This window comes from Pseudophryne corroboree, chromosome 2 (assembly GCF_028390025.1).
Source record: "Pseudophryne corroboree isolate aPseCor3 chromosome 2, aPseCor3.hap2, whole genome shotgun sequence".
NCBI classification, from domain to species: Eukaryota; Metazoa; Chordata; class Amphibia; order Anura; family Myobatrachidae; genus Pseudophryne; species Pseudophryne corroboree.
Window position 1 is genome coordinate 347953669 of NC_086445.1, and position 14141 is coordinate 347967809.

General features: G+C 48.2%; 1 protein-coding gene across 6 annotated transcripts in view; it reads left to right on the plus strand.

Annotated features, from left to right (window-relative positions):
- The window catches only part of LOC135019092 (regucalcin-like), a 282886-nt gene that overhangs the window by 251107 nt on the left and 17638 nt on the right, over nt 1-14141 (plus strand). For all 6 annotated transcript variants that reach the window (XM_063953073.1, XM_063953071.1, XM_063953072.1 and 3 more), the window contains one exon: nt 12261-12427. In XM_063953073.1, the coding sequence (XP_063809143.1) occupies nt 12261-12427 (167 nt within the window). The remainder of the gene's footprint in view (nt 1-12260; nt 12428-14141) is intronic.

Here is a 14141-nt window from a genome sequence, read left to right on the forward strand (position 1 = left end):
ATTCGCGTATGAAGGTGCCACAGGAGACCCCATCGCACATCCACGCAGTTGCAAAAAAAACTTAATGTCAAACAGAAAGTAATTTCTAAACGAAGTTAATTTGAGTAACTGCAAAAACAAATCATGACTAAAGATTTCTGGATCAAGAAAATCAACAAGAAATAAACGCATAGCCTCCACACCATCCACATGTTTTATGGAGGTGTAAAGGCTACAAACATCCAAACAGCACATTATCGTGCCATCCGGTACAGACTGGAGGCCAAGCAATAGATTTATAAAGCTAGTGGTGTCCTTAATGAAGGCTTTCTTAAGAGGTAATAGAGGCTGTAAGATGAAGTCCAGCAATTTCGCAATATTCTGAAAAAGAGAATCTCGAGCAGATATAATCGGCCTCCCAGGGGGGTTGACACTGTCCTTGTGCAACTTGGGCAACGTATACAACACCGGAGTCCGGGGACAGCAGCGAGCAGGAAGTGCGTCATGCGGGAGGACTTCCGGCTGGATGGCTCGCGGTGGGACGGTGAGATCGGGATCTTCTGCTATTTATGGTGGGTGAGTTTGTTGTCTTATTGTGTATGATATGTCTTGATAAAGGGGCGTAAGCTCCGAAACGTTGACCTAGAATCATTTATATCCGAGTTTTTTGTCCTCTCGAGTGCCTTTCATTGCTCCCCTTTGGATTTCTATATATCTATATATATATATATATATATATATATATATATATATATATATGTTCACTCTAGGCTGTTTTAGCAGGGCGCCGCGCCTGCCCGTTTTTTTAGCAGGTGAAACCCGCCCTGCCCCTTTTGCGGCGCCCTGCTAGAACAGCCGCCCGCTTCCTGCCCTCTCGGCGTGTATAGATGCCGTGCGCATGCGCGCGGCATCCATTCACGCATTGAGAGAGAGCTGGGGGAAGCCCAGCACCGACGGAGGTGCTGGGCACGCCCCCAACAGTGACGTCGCCGGCCACAGACGCTCTCTATAGTAGCGTCTGTGGGCCGCACCGCCCCCTAAAATGATGTAGGTGTGGCAACACCCCCTAATATGCGTGGCCGCCCCCCCCGTTCCGGGCGCGCGCGGCGAAGACGCGCGCGCACATGTGCCACCGGAGTCCGACGCCATGCCCCTTTTCACTCCTAGAGTGAACACACATATATATATATATATATATATATATATATATATATATATATATATATGTTACTGTGGACTGGCACTCCCTCCTCAAGAAACAGCGTTGCTCCGGTGCCTTCCCAGTGCAGATGGGACAATGTTACAAAGAACATCTGTTGTTCACCTTGACAAAGGGGGCGTAAGTACCCCCGAAACGTTGGATCGTTTGTGTGGAATACAATTTTGACAACTACAGTCTCTGAGTGCCGCCTCTTCTTTGTAACATTGTGTATATATATATATATATATATATATATAAAAATAATGTGTGTGTGTGCACAGTACTTATCGCTATACGGATATTTTACTGTGTTAGTCAGGTACACAGGGATTTAGTTCACAAGTGTGTGTATTCTGACGCTAGTTGTGTACTCTGTCTGGCTTCATCATACTAATAGCCAGCAGTAAAACTCTGGAAGCTTCTGTAAATTGCAAGGTATGCTTCAGAGGTTTACCTGAGGGGAAAGTATTGTGTGATCGTCTGTGTTCTAAATGTCGTACACCTCCCAGTCAGCCTGGAGCTCTTGTATCTACAATGGAGCCACCCTGAGCTATGTTCACCACCCTCCTGGGGACTCTGGTGGACCGTTTAGCCCCTTCCCTATGGGACCTCCGGTGTCACTGCCACCACAAATTGTCCCTATTGTAAATCCACCCTGGGCGGAAAATTTGTCTACCCACTTGGAACATTTAAATCCGTCTTTGGTTAGATAAAAATCTACTCCAGGTCACACCTGTGTCTCTGGGTCAGCTAAGCGGGCTGCTTCCGCCTCACAATCCACTAACCTCTCTGATTTCTCATCTGACGAGGAGGGGCAGCATACGGTCCTGTCAGACTCTGAATCATGTGTTACTGACGAGGATTCTACCCTACAGGTTGATGTCCCTGCCCTGGTGGATGCTATTAAGCAGTTAAGCAGATCCTTCAAATTACTGAGGATGAGGATTCCACTACAGTGGCCAAGAAAACTCATATTTTTAAACAACAGTAGGTGGTTAAAACTGTATTACCCCATTCTGATCATCTTGTGGACAACAGGAAGGAACCCTGGTCTACCCCTGGTAAGAAATTCCCGCTCTCCAAATGGGCTTTGGCTCGCTATCCTCTCCCTGCAGAGTTATGTGGTAAATGGGAAAACCCACCGCCACTAGATTCTCACGTCACCCGTCTTGTGGTGTAGTCTACTCTGCCTGCCACCACTGTCACCTCCCTGAAGGAACCGACAGATAAGCGTGTGGAGGGATGCCTGAAGTCTATCTATTCCCTCGCAGGGGCCATTCATAGGCCCACCATAGCTGCCTCTTGGGCCGCAAAGGGTATTGAGGTGTGGGTTTAGGCGTTAGAGGATGACTACCCGAGGATATTACTGACAAGGCTAGACAATACCTGTCTCACATGTGCACCGCCGCCTATTACATTGAGGAGGCGTCCTCTGAGGCGGGGGTATTGGCAGCCAAAGTGTCATCCACGTCTGTCCTGACTCGACGCATACTGTGGTTAAGGTTGTGGAAAGTGGATCTGGACTCCAAGAAGACCTTGGAGGTACTCCCCTTTATTTGGGGGAAGATCTGAATAACATAGTGTCTGAATTAGCAGCTGCTAAGACTGCTTTTCTTCCTCTTACTAATCCTTCTGCACAGAAGGCGAAGACTACCACTCTTCGTTCCTTTCAACCTCAAGGGAAAGCCAAGGGTCAGTCTTACCCCAGACAGTCTCGTGCTCCCAAGACAACCAAGCCCAAGATGAAACTATCCTGGGCAGCCCGTCAGCCTGCTTCGAAACAAGACCAACCTGCTGCATGACTGGGCGGGCCTCCCCCTGGGAAACCCCAGGGTGGGAGGCCGACTTCTTCAGTTCGCCCAGGTCTGGTTAAAGATCAGTTCAGATGCTTGGGTACTGGAAGTTGTCTCTCACGGTTACGCTGTCTCCTTCAAGAGACATCCCCCTCACCAGTTCTGCACTACGGTATTCCCTTCAGATCCATTGAAGGCGCAGGCTCTACAAACGGTGGTAGGGTCTCTCCTGAGTACAGGAGTGGTTGTAACGGTACCTCAGTCCCAGCGGGGCAGAGGCTATTATTCAGCCCTGTTTCTTGTGCAGAAACCCAATGGGTCATTTCAGCCTATACTCAACCTGAACAAATTTGTGAGGGTCGCCAAGTTTCGTATGGAAACATTGCGCTCTATATTGTGCTGGTGTCGGAACCCGGAGATTACATGGTATCCCTGGATATACAGGATGCTTATCTGCATATTCCTATTGCCATATCGCATCAGCAGTTCCTGCGGTTTGCTATTGGCGACAGTCACTACCAATTCCAGGCTCTGCCATTCGGACTGGCCATGGCCAAGGTTATGGCCATGATGACAGCTCATCTCTGTCGTCAGGGAGTCAGAATCCTGCCGTACTTGGACGACTTGCTGATTTTGGCTTGTTCCCACAATGTCCTCCTCCTCAATCATTTACTAATGATGGTGAGTTTCTTACAAGCCCACGGATGGCTGATCAGTTGGAAGAAGTCTTTGCTTGTCCCAGCACAGAGCATGGTGCACCTACAATCGCTCCTGGACACACACAGTCAGAGACTGTTCCTGTCTCTAGACAAGGTCCTGAAAATCCCTCAGCGATGCAAGTACTTGGCCTGATGGTGTCGACATTCGACATGGTGGAGTACGCTCAATTTCATTCCCGCCCTCTGCTACAATTAATTCTTGCCAAGTGGGACGACCTGCCTCATAGGATCAAATTCCAAAGGATCTTGTTGACTCCGGAGGTTCGTTTGTCGCTGACCTGGTGGTTCCAGGACCAGCAATTGAGCAGGGGACGTCTCTTCTGGATCCCCGACTGGGTCCTCCTGACGACGGATGCCAGTCTGATGGGATGGGGAGCGGTGTTGGAGCAACACTCTTTTCAGGGTTGGTGGACCACGGAAGAATCACTCCTCCCAATAAACATCCTAGAGTTGAGGGCGGTGTTCAATGCATTATCACTTGCTTTGCCTCTGGTACGGAGCAGACCGGTTCAAGTACGGTCAGACCACGCCACGGCAGTGGCATACATAAACCATCAAGGCGGCACTCGAGGCCGCATGGCCATGTAGGAAGTGTCAAAAATAGGATTTTAATACCTACCTGTAAATCCTTTTCTCCTAGTCCGTAGAGGATGCTGGGGACTCCAAAAGGACTATGGGGTATAGACGGGATCCGCAGGAGCTTGGGCACACTAAAAAGACTTTGAATGGGTGTGAACTGGCTCCTCCCGCTATGCCCCTCCTCCAGACCTCAGTTATAGGAACTGTGCCCAGGAGAGACGGACATTTCGAGCAAAGGATTTTTGTTTAAACTAAGGGCGAGAAACATACCAGCCCACACCACAAACATACCGTGCAACTGGAATAGTATGAAACCAGATAACCGTATGAACTAACAGCAACAAGCTGAATAAAACGAATACACAACCCGTGTGTAAACAAGTACAACCAGTAATAATACAACTGCAAGTAACAGTCCGCACTGGTATAGGTGCCCAGCATCCTCTACGGACTAGGAGAAAAGGATTTACCGGTAGGTATTAAAATCCTATTTTCTCTTACGTCCTAGAGGATGCTGGGGACTCCAAAAGGACCATGGGGTCTATACCAAAGCTCCAGAACGGGCGGGAGAGTGCGGACGACTCTGCAGCACCAAATGAGCAAACATGAGGTCCTCATCAGCCAGGGTATCAAACTTGTAAAACTTAGCAAAGGTGTTTGAACCCGACCACGTAGCTGCTCGGCAAAGCTGAAGTCCCGAGACCCCTCGGGCAGCCGCCCAAGAAGAGCCCACCTTCCTAGTAGAATGGGCCTTTACCGACTTCGGCAATGGTAGCCCAGCCGAAGAATGAGCCTGCTGAATCGTATTACAAATCCAGCGAGTAATAGTTTGCATAGAATCGGGATTTCCAATCTTGTTGGAAGCATACAGGACAAACAAAGCCTCTGTTTTTCTTGTAAGAGCCATCCTGGCGACATAAATTTTTAAAGCTCTTACAACATCAAGAGACTTTGGAACCGCCACAGCATCCGTAGCCACAGGCACCACAATAGGTTGGTTGATGTGAAAGGAAGAAACCACCTTCGGCAGAAATTGTTGACGAGTCCTCAATTCCGCTCTATCCGAATGGAATATCAAATAAGGGCTCTTGTGAGACAAGGCCGCCAATTCTGACACTCGCCTGGCCGACGCCAGAGCCAAAAGCATGACCACTTTCCAAGTGAGAAACTTTAACTCAACCTTACGCAAAGGTTCAAACCAGTGAGACATAAGGAACTGCAAGACCACTTCAAGATCCCACGGCGCCACCGGCAGCACAAATGGAGGTTGTATATGCAACACTCCCTTCACAAAAGTCTGAACCTCAGGAAGGACGGACAATTCTTTCTGGCAAAAAAAAATAGATAAAGCCGAAATCTGCACTTTTATGGAACCCAATTTCAGGCCTGCATCTACGCCTGCCTGCAAAAAATGGAGAAACCGACCCAAGTGAAACTCCTTCGCCGGAGCTGCTTTGGTCTCACACCATGAAACATATTTCCTCCAAATACGGTGATAATGTTTTGCCGTAACCTCCTTCCTAGCTTTAGGGAAAGTGGGGATGACCTCCCCGGGAATACCCTTCCGAGCTAAGATTTGGCGCTCAACTTCCACGCCGTCAAACGCAGCCGCCGTAAGTCCGGAAACACGCAGGGCCCCTGCAACAACAGGTCCTCTCTTAGAGGAAGCGGCCAGGGATCTTCCACTAGTAAGTCTTGAAGATCCGGATACCAGGCCCTCCGTGGCCAATCTGGAACGACGAGTATCGCCTGAACCCTTGTTCGTCGAACAATCCTCAGCACCTTCGGAGGGAACACATACACTGACTGAAACACCCACGGAGTCACCAGGGCGTCCACTGCACTGGCTTGGGGTTTCCTTGACCTGGAACAATACCTTGGAAGCTTCTTGTTGAGGCGAGATGCCATCATGTCTATCAGAGGAATTTCCCAACGCTTTGTCACTTCTGCAAATACCTCTTGATGAAGAGCCCACTCTCCCGGATGGAGATCGTGTCTGCTGAGGAAGTCTGCTTCCCAGTTGTCCACTCCTGGGAGGAAGACTGCTGACAGAGCGCTCACGTGCTGTTCCGCCCAGCGTAGGTTTATTGTGGCCTCCTCCATAGCCACCCTGCTCCTTGTTCCGCCTTGGCGGTTTACGTACGCCACTGCTGTTATGTTTACCGACTGGATTAGGACCGGGAGACCCTGAAGAAGGTTCTTTGCTTGCAGCAGGCAGTTATAAATGGCTCTCAACTCGAGAACATTTATGTGGAGACAAGATTCCTGGCTTGACCACTTTCCCTGGAAATTTCTTCCTTGCGTGACTGCACCCCAGCCTCGGAGACTTGCATCTGTTAGCAGGACCCAGTCCTGGATTCCGAATCGGCGTCCCTCTAGAAGTTGAGAACCTTGCAGCCACCACAGGAGAGAAATCCTGGCTCTGGAAGATAGACTTATTTTCCGGTGCATGTGCAGGTGAGACCCAGACCATCTTTTCAGCAGATCCCACTGAAACACCCGGGCATGAAACCTGCCAAACGGAATGGCTTCGTAAGTCGCAACCATCTTCCCTAGTACCCGAGTGCATTGATGAATTGCCACACTTGTCGGCCTCAGAAGCTCCCTGACCATGGTCTGGATTTCCAGAGCTTTGACCTCCGGAAGAAACACTCTCTGTATCTCCGTGTCCAGGACCATGCCCAGGAAGGGTAGCCGAGTGACCGGGATCAGCTGAGACTTTGGCAAATTTAGTATCCAACCGTGATGTCGCAGAACTGACAGGGAGAGATCCACATTTCTTAACAACTGCTTCTTGGACCTCGCCTTTATCAGGAGATCGTCCAAGTATGGGATAATTTTGACCCCCTTAGTTGCGCCGGAGGACCATCATCTCTGCCATTACCTTGGTGAAAACCCTCGGGCCGTGGAAAGCCCAAACGGCAATGCCTGAAACTGGTAATGACAATCCTGCACCGCAAACCGTAGGAAGGTTTGATGAGGAGGGAATATCGGGATGTGTAAGTATGCATCCTTTATGTTGACTGACACCATAAAATCCCCCCCTTCGAGGCTGGAGATCACCGCTCGAAGAGACTCCATTTTGAACTTGAAAGTTTTCAAGTACGGATTGAGGGATTTTAGGTTCAGAATCGGTCTGACCGAACCGTCCGGCTTCGGCACCACAAAGAGGCTCGAATAGAACCCTCTCCCCCGATCTGACGGAGGAACCGGCACCACGACCCTCTGTTGACACAACTTCTGTATCGCATCCCTTACCACCTCTCTTTCGGGAAGAGAAGTTGGCAAGGCCGACACAAAAAAACGGTTGGGGGGCATCTCCTGAAACTCCAGTCTGTACCCTTGGGACACTATGTCTAAGACCCAAGGATCCAGAGCCGAACGAACCCAGACCTGACTGAAGAATCGGAGACGGCCCCCCACCGGTAGGGACTCCCCTAGGGGAGCCCCAGCATCATGCGGTGGACTTGGTAGAGGCAGGGGAGTACTTTTGGTCCTGGGTGCCTGACACTGCAGGCGACTTCCTTCCCCTACCTCTACCCTTTGAAGCGAGGAAGGATGAGCCCTTACCTCTTTTGTATTTATTAGGCCGAAAGGACTGCATCTGCTGATGGGGTGCCTTCTTCTGTTGAGTGGGAACATAAGGAAGAAAAGACTACTTACCCGCCGTAGCGGTCAACACCAGGTCAGCCAGGCCGTCACCAAACAAGAGACTACCTTTAAAAGGGAGAGCTTCCATATTCTTCTTGGAGTCGGCATCAGCATTCCATTGGTGAATCCACAGCGCCCTCCTGGCCGAAATCGCCATGGCATTGGCTCTTGATCCCAAGAGGCCAACATCTCTCGCCGCATCCTTTAGGTAATCTGCAGCGCCCTTAATATAACCAAGAGTCAAAAGAATATTATCTTTATCAAGAGCATCCATATCAGAAGCCAAATTTTCAGCCCACTTTGCAATAGCACTACTCACCCATACCGACGCCACAGCAGGTCTGAGCAATGCACCAGTATTGACGAAAATGAACTTCAAAGTCGTCTCCAGCTTGCGATCCGTTGGATCCTTGAGAGCAGCCGTGTCAGGAGACGGAAGCGCCAGTTTCTTGGACAATCAGGATAGAGCCTTGTCCACATTTGGAGACGACTCCCATTTTTCCCTATCGTCAGAGGGAAAAGGATATGCCATCAAAATTCGCTTGGGAATCTGCCACCTTTTTTCAGGCGACTCCCAAGCCTTTTCACAAAGCGCATTAATTTCATGAGAGGGAGGAAATTTTACCTCAGGTCTTTTCCCCTTAAATAAACAAACTCTTGTGTCAGAAACTGCAGGTTCCTCAGATATACGTAAAACATCTTTAATGGCTATAATCATGTACTGAATACTCTTGAAAACCCGTGGATGCAAAGAAGCCTCATTTAAATCGACATCGGAGTCAGAATCCGTGTCGGTACCTGTATCTGCCATCTGATTAAAAGCACGCTTCTGTGACCCTGAGACTGTTTGTACCTGAGACAATGCGTCCTCCACCGACTGTCTCCATGTTTGTGTCTGAGAATCAGATTTATCTAGTCTCTTTGACAATAAGCCACATTTGTATTCAGTGTACTCAGCATAGTCATCCAATCAGCCGTCGGCTGTGCCGACAGACACATACTTAAATCTTTTTCTGCAGCCCCCATAACTTCCTCCGGGGAGGAACACCCAGGCTCAAACATGTCGACACCTCGTGCCGACACACTCGCACAGTGCACAAACCCGGGGACAGACCCACAGAGAACCCCTTAGGGAGAACACAGAGAGAGTATGCCAGCTCACACCCCAGCGCCCATACACTAACCGAAGCTAGTAATATGCTCAGCGCCGGCAATATAAATTGAAAAGCTCCAAATTGATGTGCCCCCCCCCCCCCCCCGTTTTTCCGCCCCGTGTACTTGCGTGAGCTTGGAGGTCCGGGCAGCGTCTCTGCAGCGCTGTAGAGATAGGAGAAAATGGCGCTGGTGAGCAATGTGCGGCTAAGCCCCGCCCCCTTCCCGGCGCGCTGTAGCCCGTTAAAATTTGAATCCGTAAACTGGCGGGGGTACCCTATACAGTGATCAGACACTGTATAGCCCTTTTTTGCCAGCCAAAACCTCAGTAACTGCTGCCCAGGGCGCTCCCCCCTAGCGCCCTGCACCCTGTGAGTGCCGTTGGTGAAGTGTGTGGGAGCATGGAGCGCTACCGCTGCGCTGTACCTCCGTTACTGAAGTCTTCTGCCGTCACTGAAGTCTTCAGTTCTTCTAATACTCACCCGGCTTCTTTCTTCTGGCTTCTGTGAGGGGGGTGACGGCGCGGCTCCGGGAACAAGCAGCTAGGCGAACCAAGTGATCGAACCCTCTGGAGCTAATGGTGTCCAGTAGCCTAAGAAGCAGAGCCCTTAACTAAGAAGTAGGTCTGACTTCTCTCCCCTCAGTCCCACGATGCAGGGAGCCTGTAGCCAGCAGGTCTCCCTGAAAATAAAAAACCTAACAAAAGTCTTTTTCCAGAGAAACTCTGTAGAGCTCCCCTAGTGTGTGTCCAGTCACTCCTGGGCACAAAGTCTAACTGAGGTCTGGAGGAGGGGCATAGAGGGAGGAGCCAGTTCACACCCAGTCAAAGTATTTTTAGTGTGCCCAAGCTCCTGCCGATCCCGTCTATACCCCATGGTCCTTTTGGAGTCCCCAGCATCCTCTATGACGTAAGAGAAAATCCTTTGTTGGGCTGAACGCCATCTGCAAGTATATTGGCAGTGTTCATTCCAGGTACCCTCAACTGGGAAGCGGACTATCTCAGTCGCCACGACGTACATGCCGGAGAGTGTAGTCTTCATCCAGAAGTCTTTCAACTCCTAGTGGACAGGTGGGGTCTACTGGACGTAGACCTAATGGCATCTCAACACAATCACTAGGTTCCAGTCTTCGAATCAGGACAAGGGATCAAAGTTCAAACAGGAAGGAGGAATGCTTCTAATCGCTCCAGCGTGGCCCAGATGGCATTTGTTTTCAGACCAGCAGGGTCTATCGATGGGGCATCCCCTTTTACTTCCTCAATGACCAGACCTCCTCGTACAGGGCCCTTGTCTCTACCCAGACCTGGCCAGACTGGCTTTGACGGCGTGGCTCTTGAAGCATCACTCCTGAGAGCCAGAGGATTTTCAGAGGCGGTTATTCAAACGATGTTGACTGCCCGCAATCCAGCATCTGCCCGGATTTATTATAGGGTTTGGAATTCTTACTTCACTTCGTGTGCTGAGAAGAATTACGATGTCCATAGTTTCAGATCTTCCAGGATACTGGCTTTTCTGCAAAGAGGCCTGGACTTAGGTCTTCGTCTGGCCTCCCTCAAGGTTCATATATCTGCCTTGTCGGTTTGGTTTCAGAGAAAAATTACCTCTATACATGATGTTCAGACGTTCATTTTGGGCGCTATTCGGATTCAGCCTCCCTATGTCCCTCCTGTGGCTCCATGGGATTTGTCTGTCGTGCTGAATGCTCTGCAAGAGTCTCCTTTTGAACCTCTTGAATCGGTGGACCTTAAATGGCTCACATCCAAGGTCCTGTTCTTGCTGGCTATTGCCTCTGCAAGAAGGGTGTTGGACTTAGGCGCTTTGTCCTGTTGTCCACCCTTTCTCATATTCCACCGGGACCGGGCAGTTCTACGAACTCGCCCAGGTTATCTGCCTAAGGTGGTGTCATCTTTTCACCCTAACCAAGAGATTGTGGTTCCGGCCTTTGTCTCTTCGGATTTGTTCCCCATAGACCTTTTTTTGTATATGGTTAGGGCCCTCCGTATCTATGTGGAGAGGACTGCCTCTATCAAGAGGTCAGATTCCCATTTTGTTTTGTTTGGGTTTCATAAGCAATCCTTGGCCAGATGGATTAGAATGGTGATTGCACAAGCCTTTGCACAGGCTGGACTCCCAGCTCCTGCTGCAGTTAAATCCCATTCTACTCTGTCTGTTGGACCTTCTTGGGCGACCCGTCATGGCGCGTCCCCAGAACAATTGTGTAAGGCGGCTACGTGGTCCTCTGTGAACACGTTCATTAGGTTCTATGTCTTTGATACTTCTGCCTCCCAGAATGCTTCCTTTGAACGCCAGGTCGCCTCCCTTGAGGAACTGCTTTAGGACATCCCTGATGTATTCCCTGTGGAACACAGTGTACCCCGCTGCAGAAAAGGAGAGTTATGGTAGACTTACCATGGTTAACTCTTTATGTGAGGTACACTGGATTCCACAGGACACCCACCCTGACGCACCTAGCTTCTTTGGGTTGCATGGCATTAGCCGCTGGTACCCTCTCCTGTCGTGAAATTGTGGTTCTATGTGATTAACATCTGCCTTCTCTTTTACCTGCTCCTGCATTGGACTGGTTAACGAAACTGAGCTCTTAGTGCCTGGAGGCGGGGTTATAGAGGAGGCCCCAATGCATCCTGGAACAGTCAAAGCTTTGCCTGATGGTGCCTCTGGATCCAAGATCCCACTCTACACCCCAATGTATTCCCTGTGGAACACATTATACCTCGCAGAAAGAGAGTTAGCCATGGTAAGTCTACCATAACTCCTTTTTCTGAATAGCTATTGATGTCTTCATCCTGCAATTTATTTTTTTCAGCTATGTTTCTGTATTGTGCAGCTAAACTTACTCTAAACTTACTTTAGAACAGAGATGGGGAACCTTCGGTCATCCAGCTGTTGTTGAACTACACATACCAGCATGCCTTGCTACAGTTTTGCTATTTGGCCATGCCAAAACTGCTGCAGGGCATGCTGGGATGTGTAGTTCAACAACAGCTGGAGGGCCGAAGGTTCCCCATCCCTGCTTTAGAACAATTGAATGCATTGCAGATATCAGTTCGGCAGTATAACTGTGAGCATGATGCTTTGCCATCATGTTTAAAGTTATAATGCCAACATGGTAAAAGTTACTATTTGTGTTACTTGTATGATCAATGTATTAATATTTCCATTATCATAGAACAATGTCTTCCATCAAGATTGAATGTGTTGTCAAAGAGCGGTACAGGATTGGAGAGTCTCCAGTGTGGGAGGAAAAAGCAGGAGTGTTAGTGTATGTTGATGTTACAGGACAGAAGGTCTGCCACTGGAACCCCAGTACTAACAAAATAAAGAGTGTCTCTTTAGGTAAGTTGCAAGTGAAATGGATTAGGATCTATTCCTATTCCTAAATGTGTTTCAATCGAGTGATTTCAAATGCTTATAATAATGATAAATAAAAGTATGAATTGCTATTACCAAAAAAAAACTTTGCAGATTGATTTTTTTTTAGTAATCATGGCAACAAAAATATGATCTGTGTGCAAATTTATACATGAATGAATCGGTATGAAAGTTGACTAAAAACTTGAAGGTTTTCCATTCCTATAGGGGATTTTGCAGTGTCTGTGAGATAAATAGAAGATTTACACCAGAGGGTTTTTATTTTTTTAATTACTGTCTATTTGTACTTTGGATAATACATAAGGAACAAGCTGGGCATAATTTGCTACCCTGTATACCAAATCACTGGAATATTTGCATAACATCATCAGCCTGCTTTTATTGCCACTCTCACTGGTGCGGCTTAAACAAAGCTATGGCCCACTAGTTGTAGCTGCCACTACCTTGCTCATTCACCTGCACCTGGAACCAAGGGTGGATTGGGAGCTTTAAATAGCCATGGAATTTCTTTGCAGGAACAAATTAGCTTCAGGCAGATCAAACACAAAGAGAGGCAAGAATAAAATACATTTTCCCTAACGGTGTAAAAGGAAACATTTCAGTTACATTGTCTCTACCTAGTTATAAACACCACGTAGATTAGAGCATTCTAGTGATTGCTATACAAGACACAATCATTTAATAAACAGAGCATCTTAGTGAACGCTATACAACACAGGGACCATTCTAGGGGCTGACATACATTACACAGAGCAACCTATTGCCCACTCCACAATACAGAGTATTCTGATATATATATTTCAAAGTCTCAGTAGGAGTATGAGGCTTCGGACCCTGCCTACACACTTCCTCTTCTGTCTGTCCCCACAGGCCGCATCATAAACTCCATGTCTACATCTACAGATGCTCCTTAAGTTTCTGCACCTCCATTTTACCACAAACCACATCTTTGATCTTTGCAACAACAAATCTCCATTAATGGACCTGCAACCTCCTTCTACACCACCATGTGCCCCATCTTTACATCCCTAAATCAATCCATTTATTTACATGCACATTCATCTAACAGACAATGAACCCATCTCAAAATCCATCCTTATGTTTCTGCCCACATTTCGCAGATCATGAGCCACTTTTCTAGGAGAGAGAGAGGAGACAGGTCAATTTAGGGCTGATAAACATCTAGAAAAAATTATATGGAGAAAGAAGGTGGCTGGTCCCCAGGGAGAGTCCTGCCACAAGGAATCCAAGTTATCTGCAACCCCATTATACCAAAGGCCTACTGGGGTATGTTCCAGTAGGGACTTGTATATGGCCCAAATGCCCCTGCCTGGAACTGCTTGCTTCTGCTTCTCCTTACTAGCTGCTCTGGCTGCTCTGTCCTCACTTAATGTTCTATCACAACTATTGGGTTGCACCCTTGGTCAAGGCTTTGCTCAGGGGCTCAACACAGTTCTGTCTGGAGATGGATTAGAGTATTATCTTATGTGTAGGTCACATGAACAGAGTAGAATTTATAGTGGTGATGTTTATTTGCTCAGAAATTGTTGCTCAAAAAGCTGTTATACACAACAACCATTTAAAGTTAGTAGATGATATCATTTTTGTGTGTGGCTTGTCTGCCTTTTATATAGGTCTAATCTCCTGTCCTTTAACCAGTCCAGGTTGATTCTTTTAT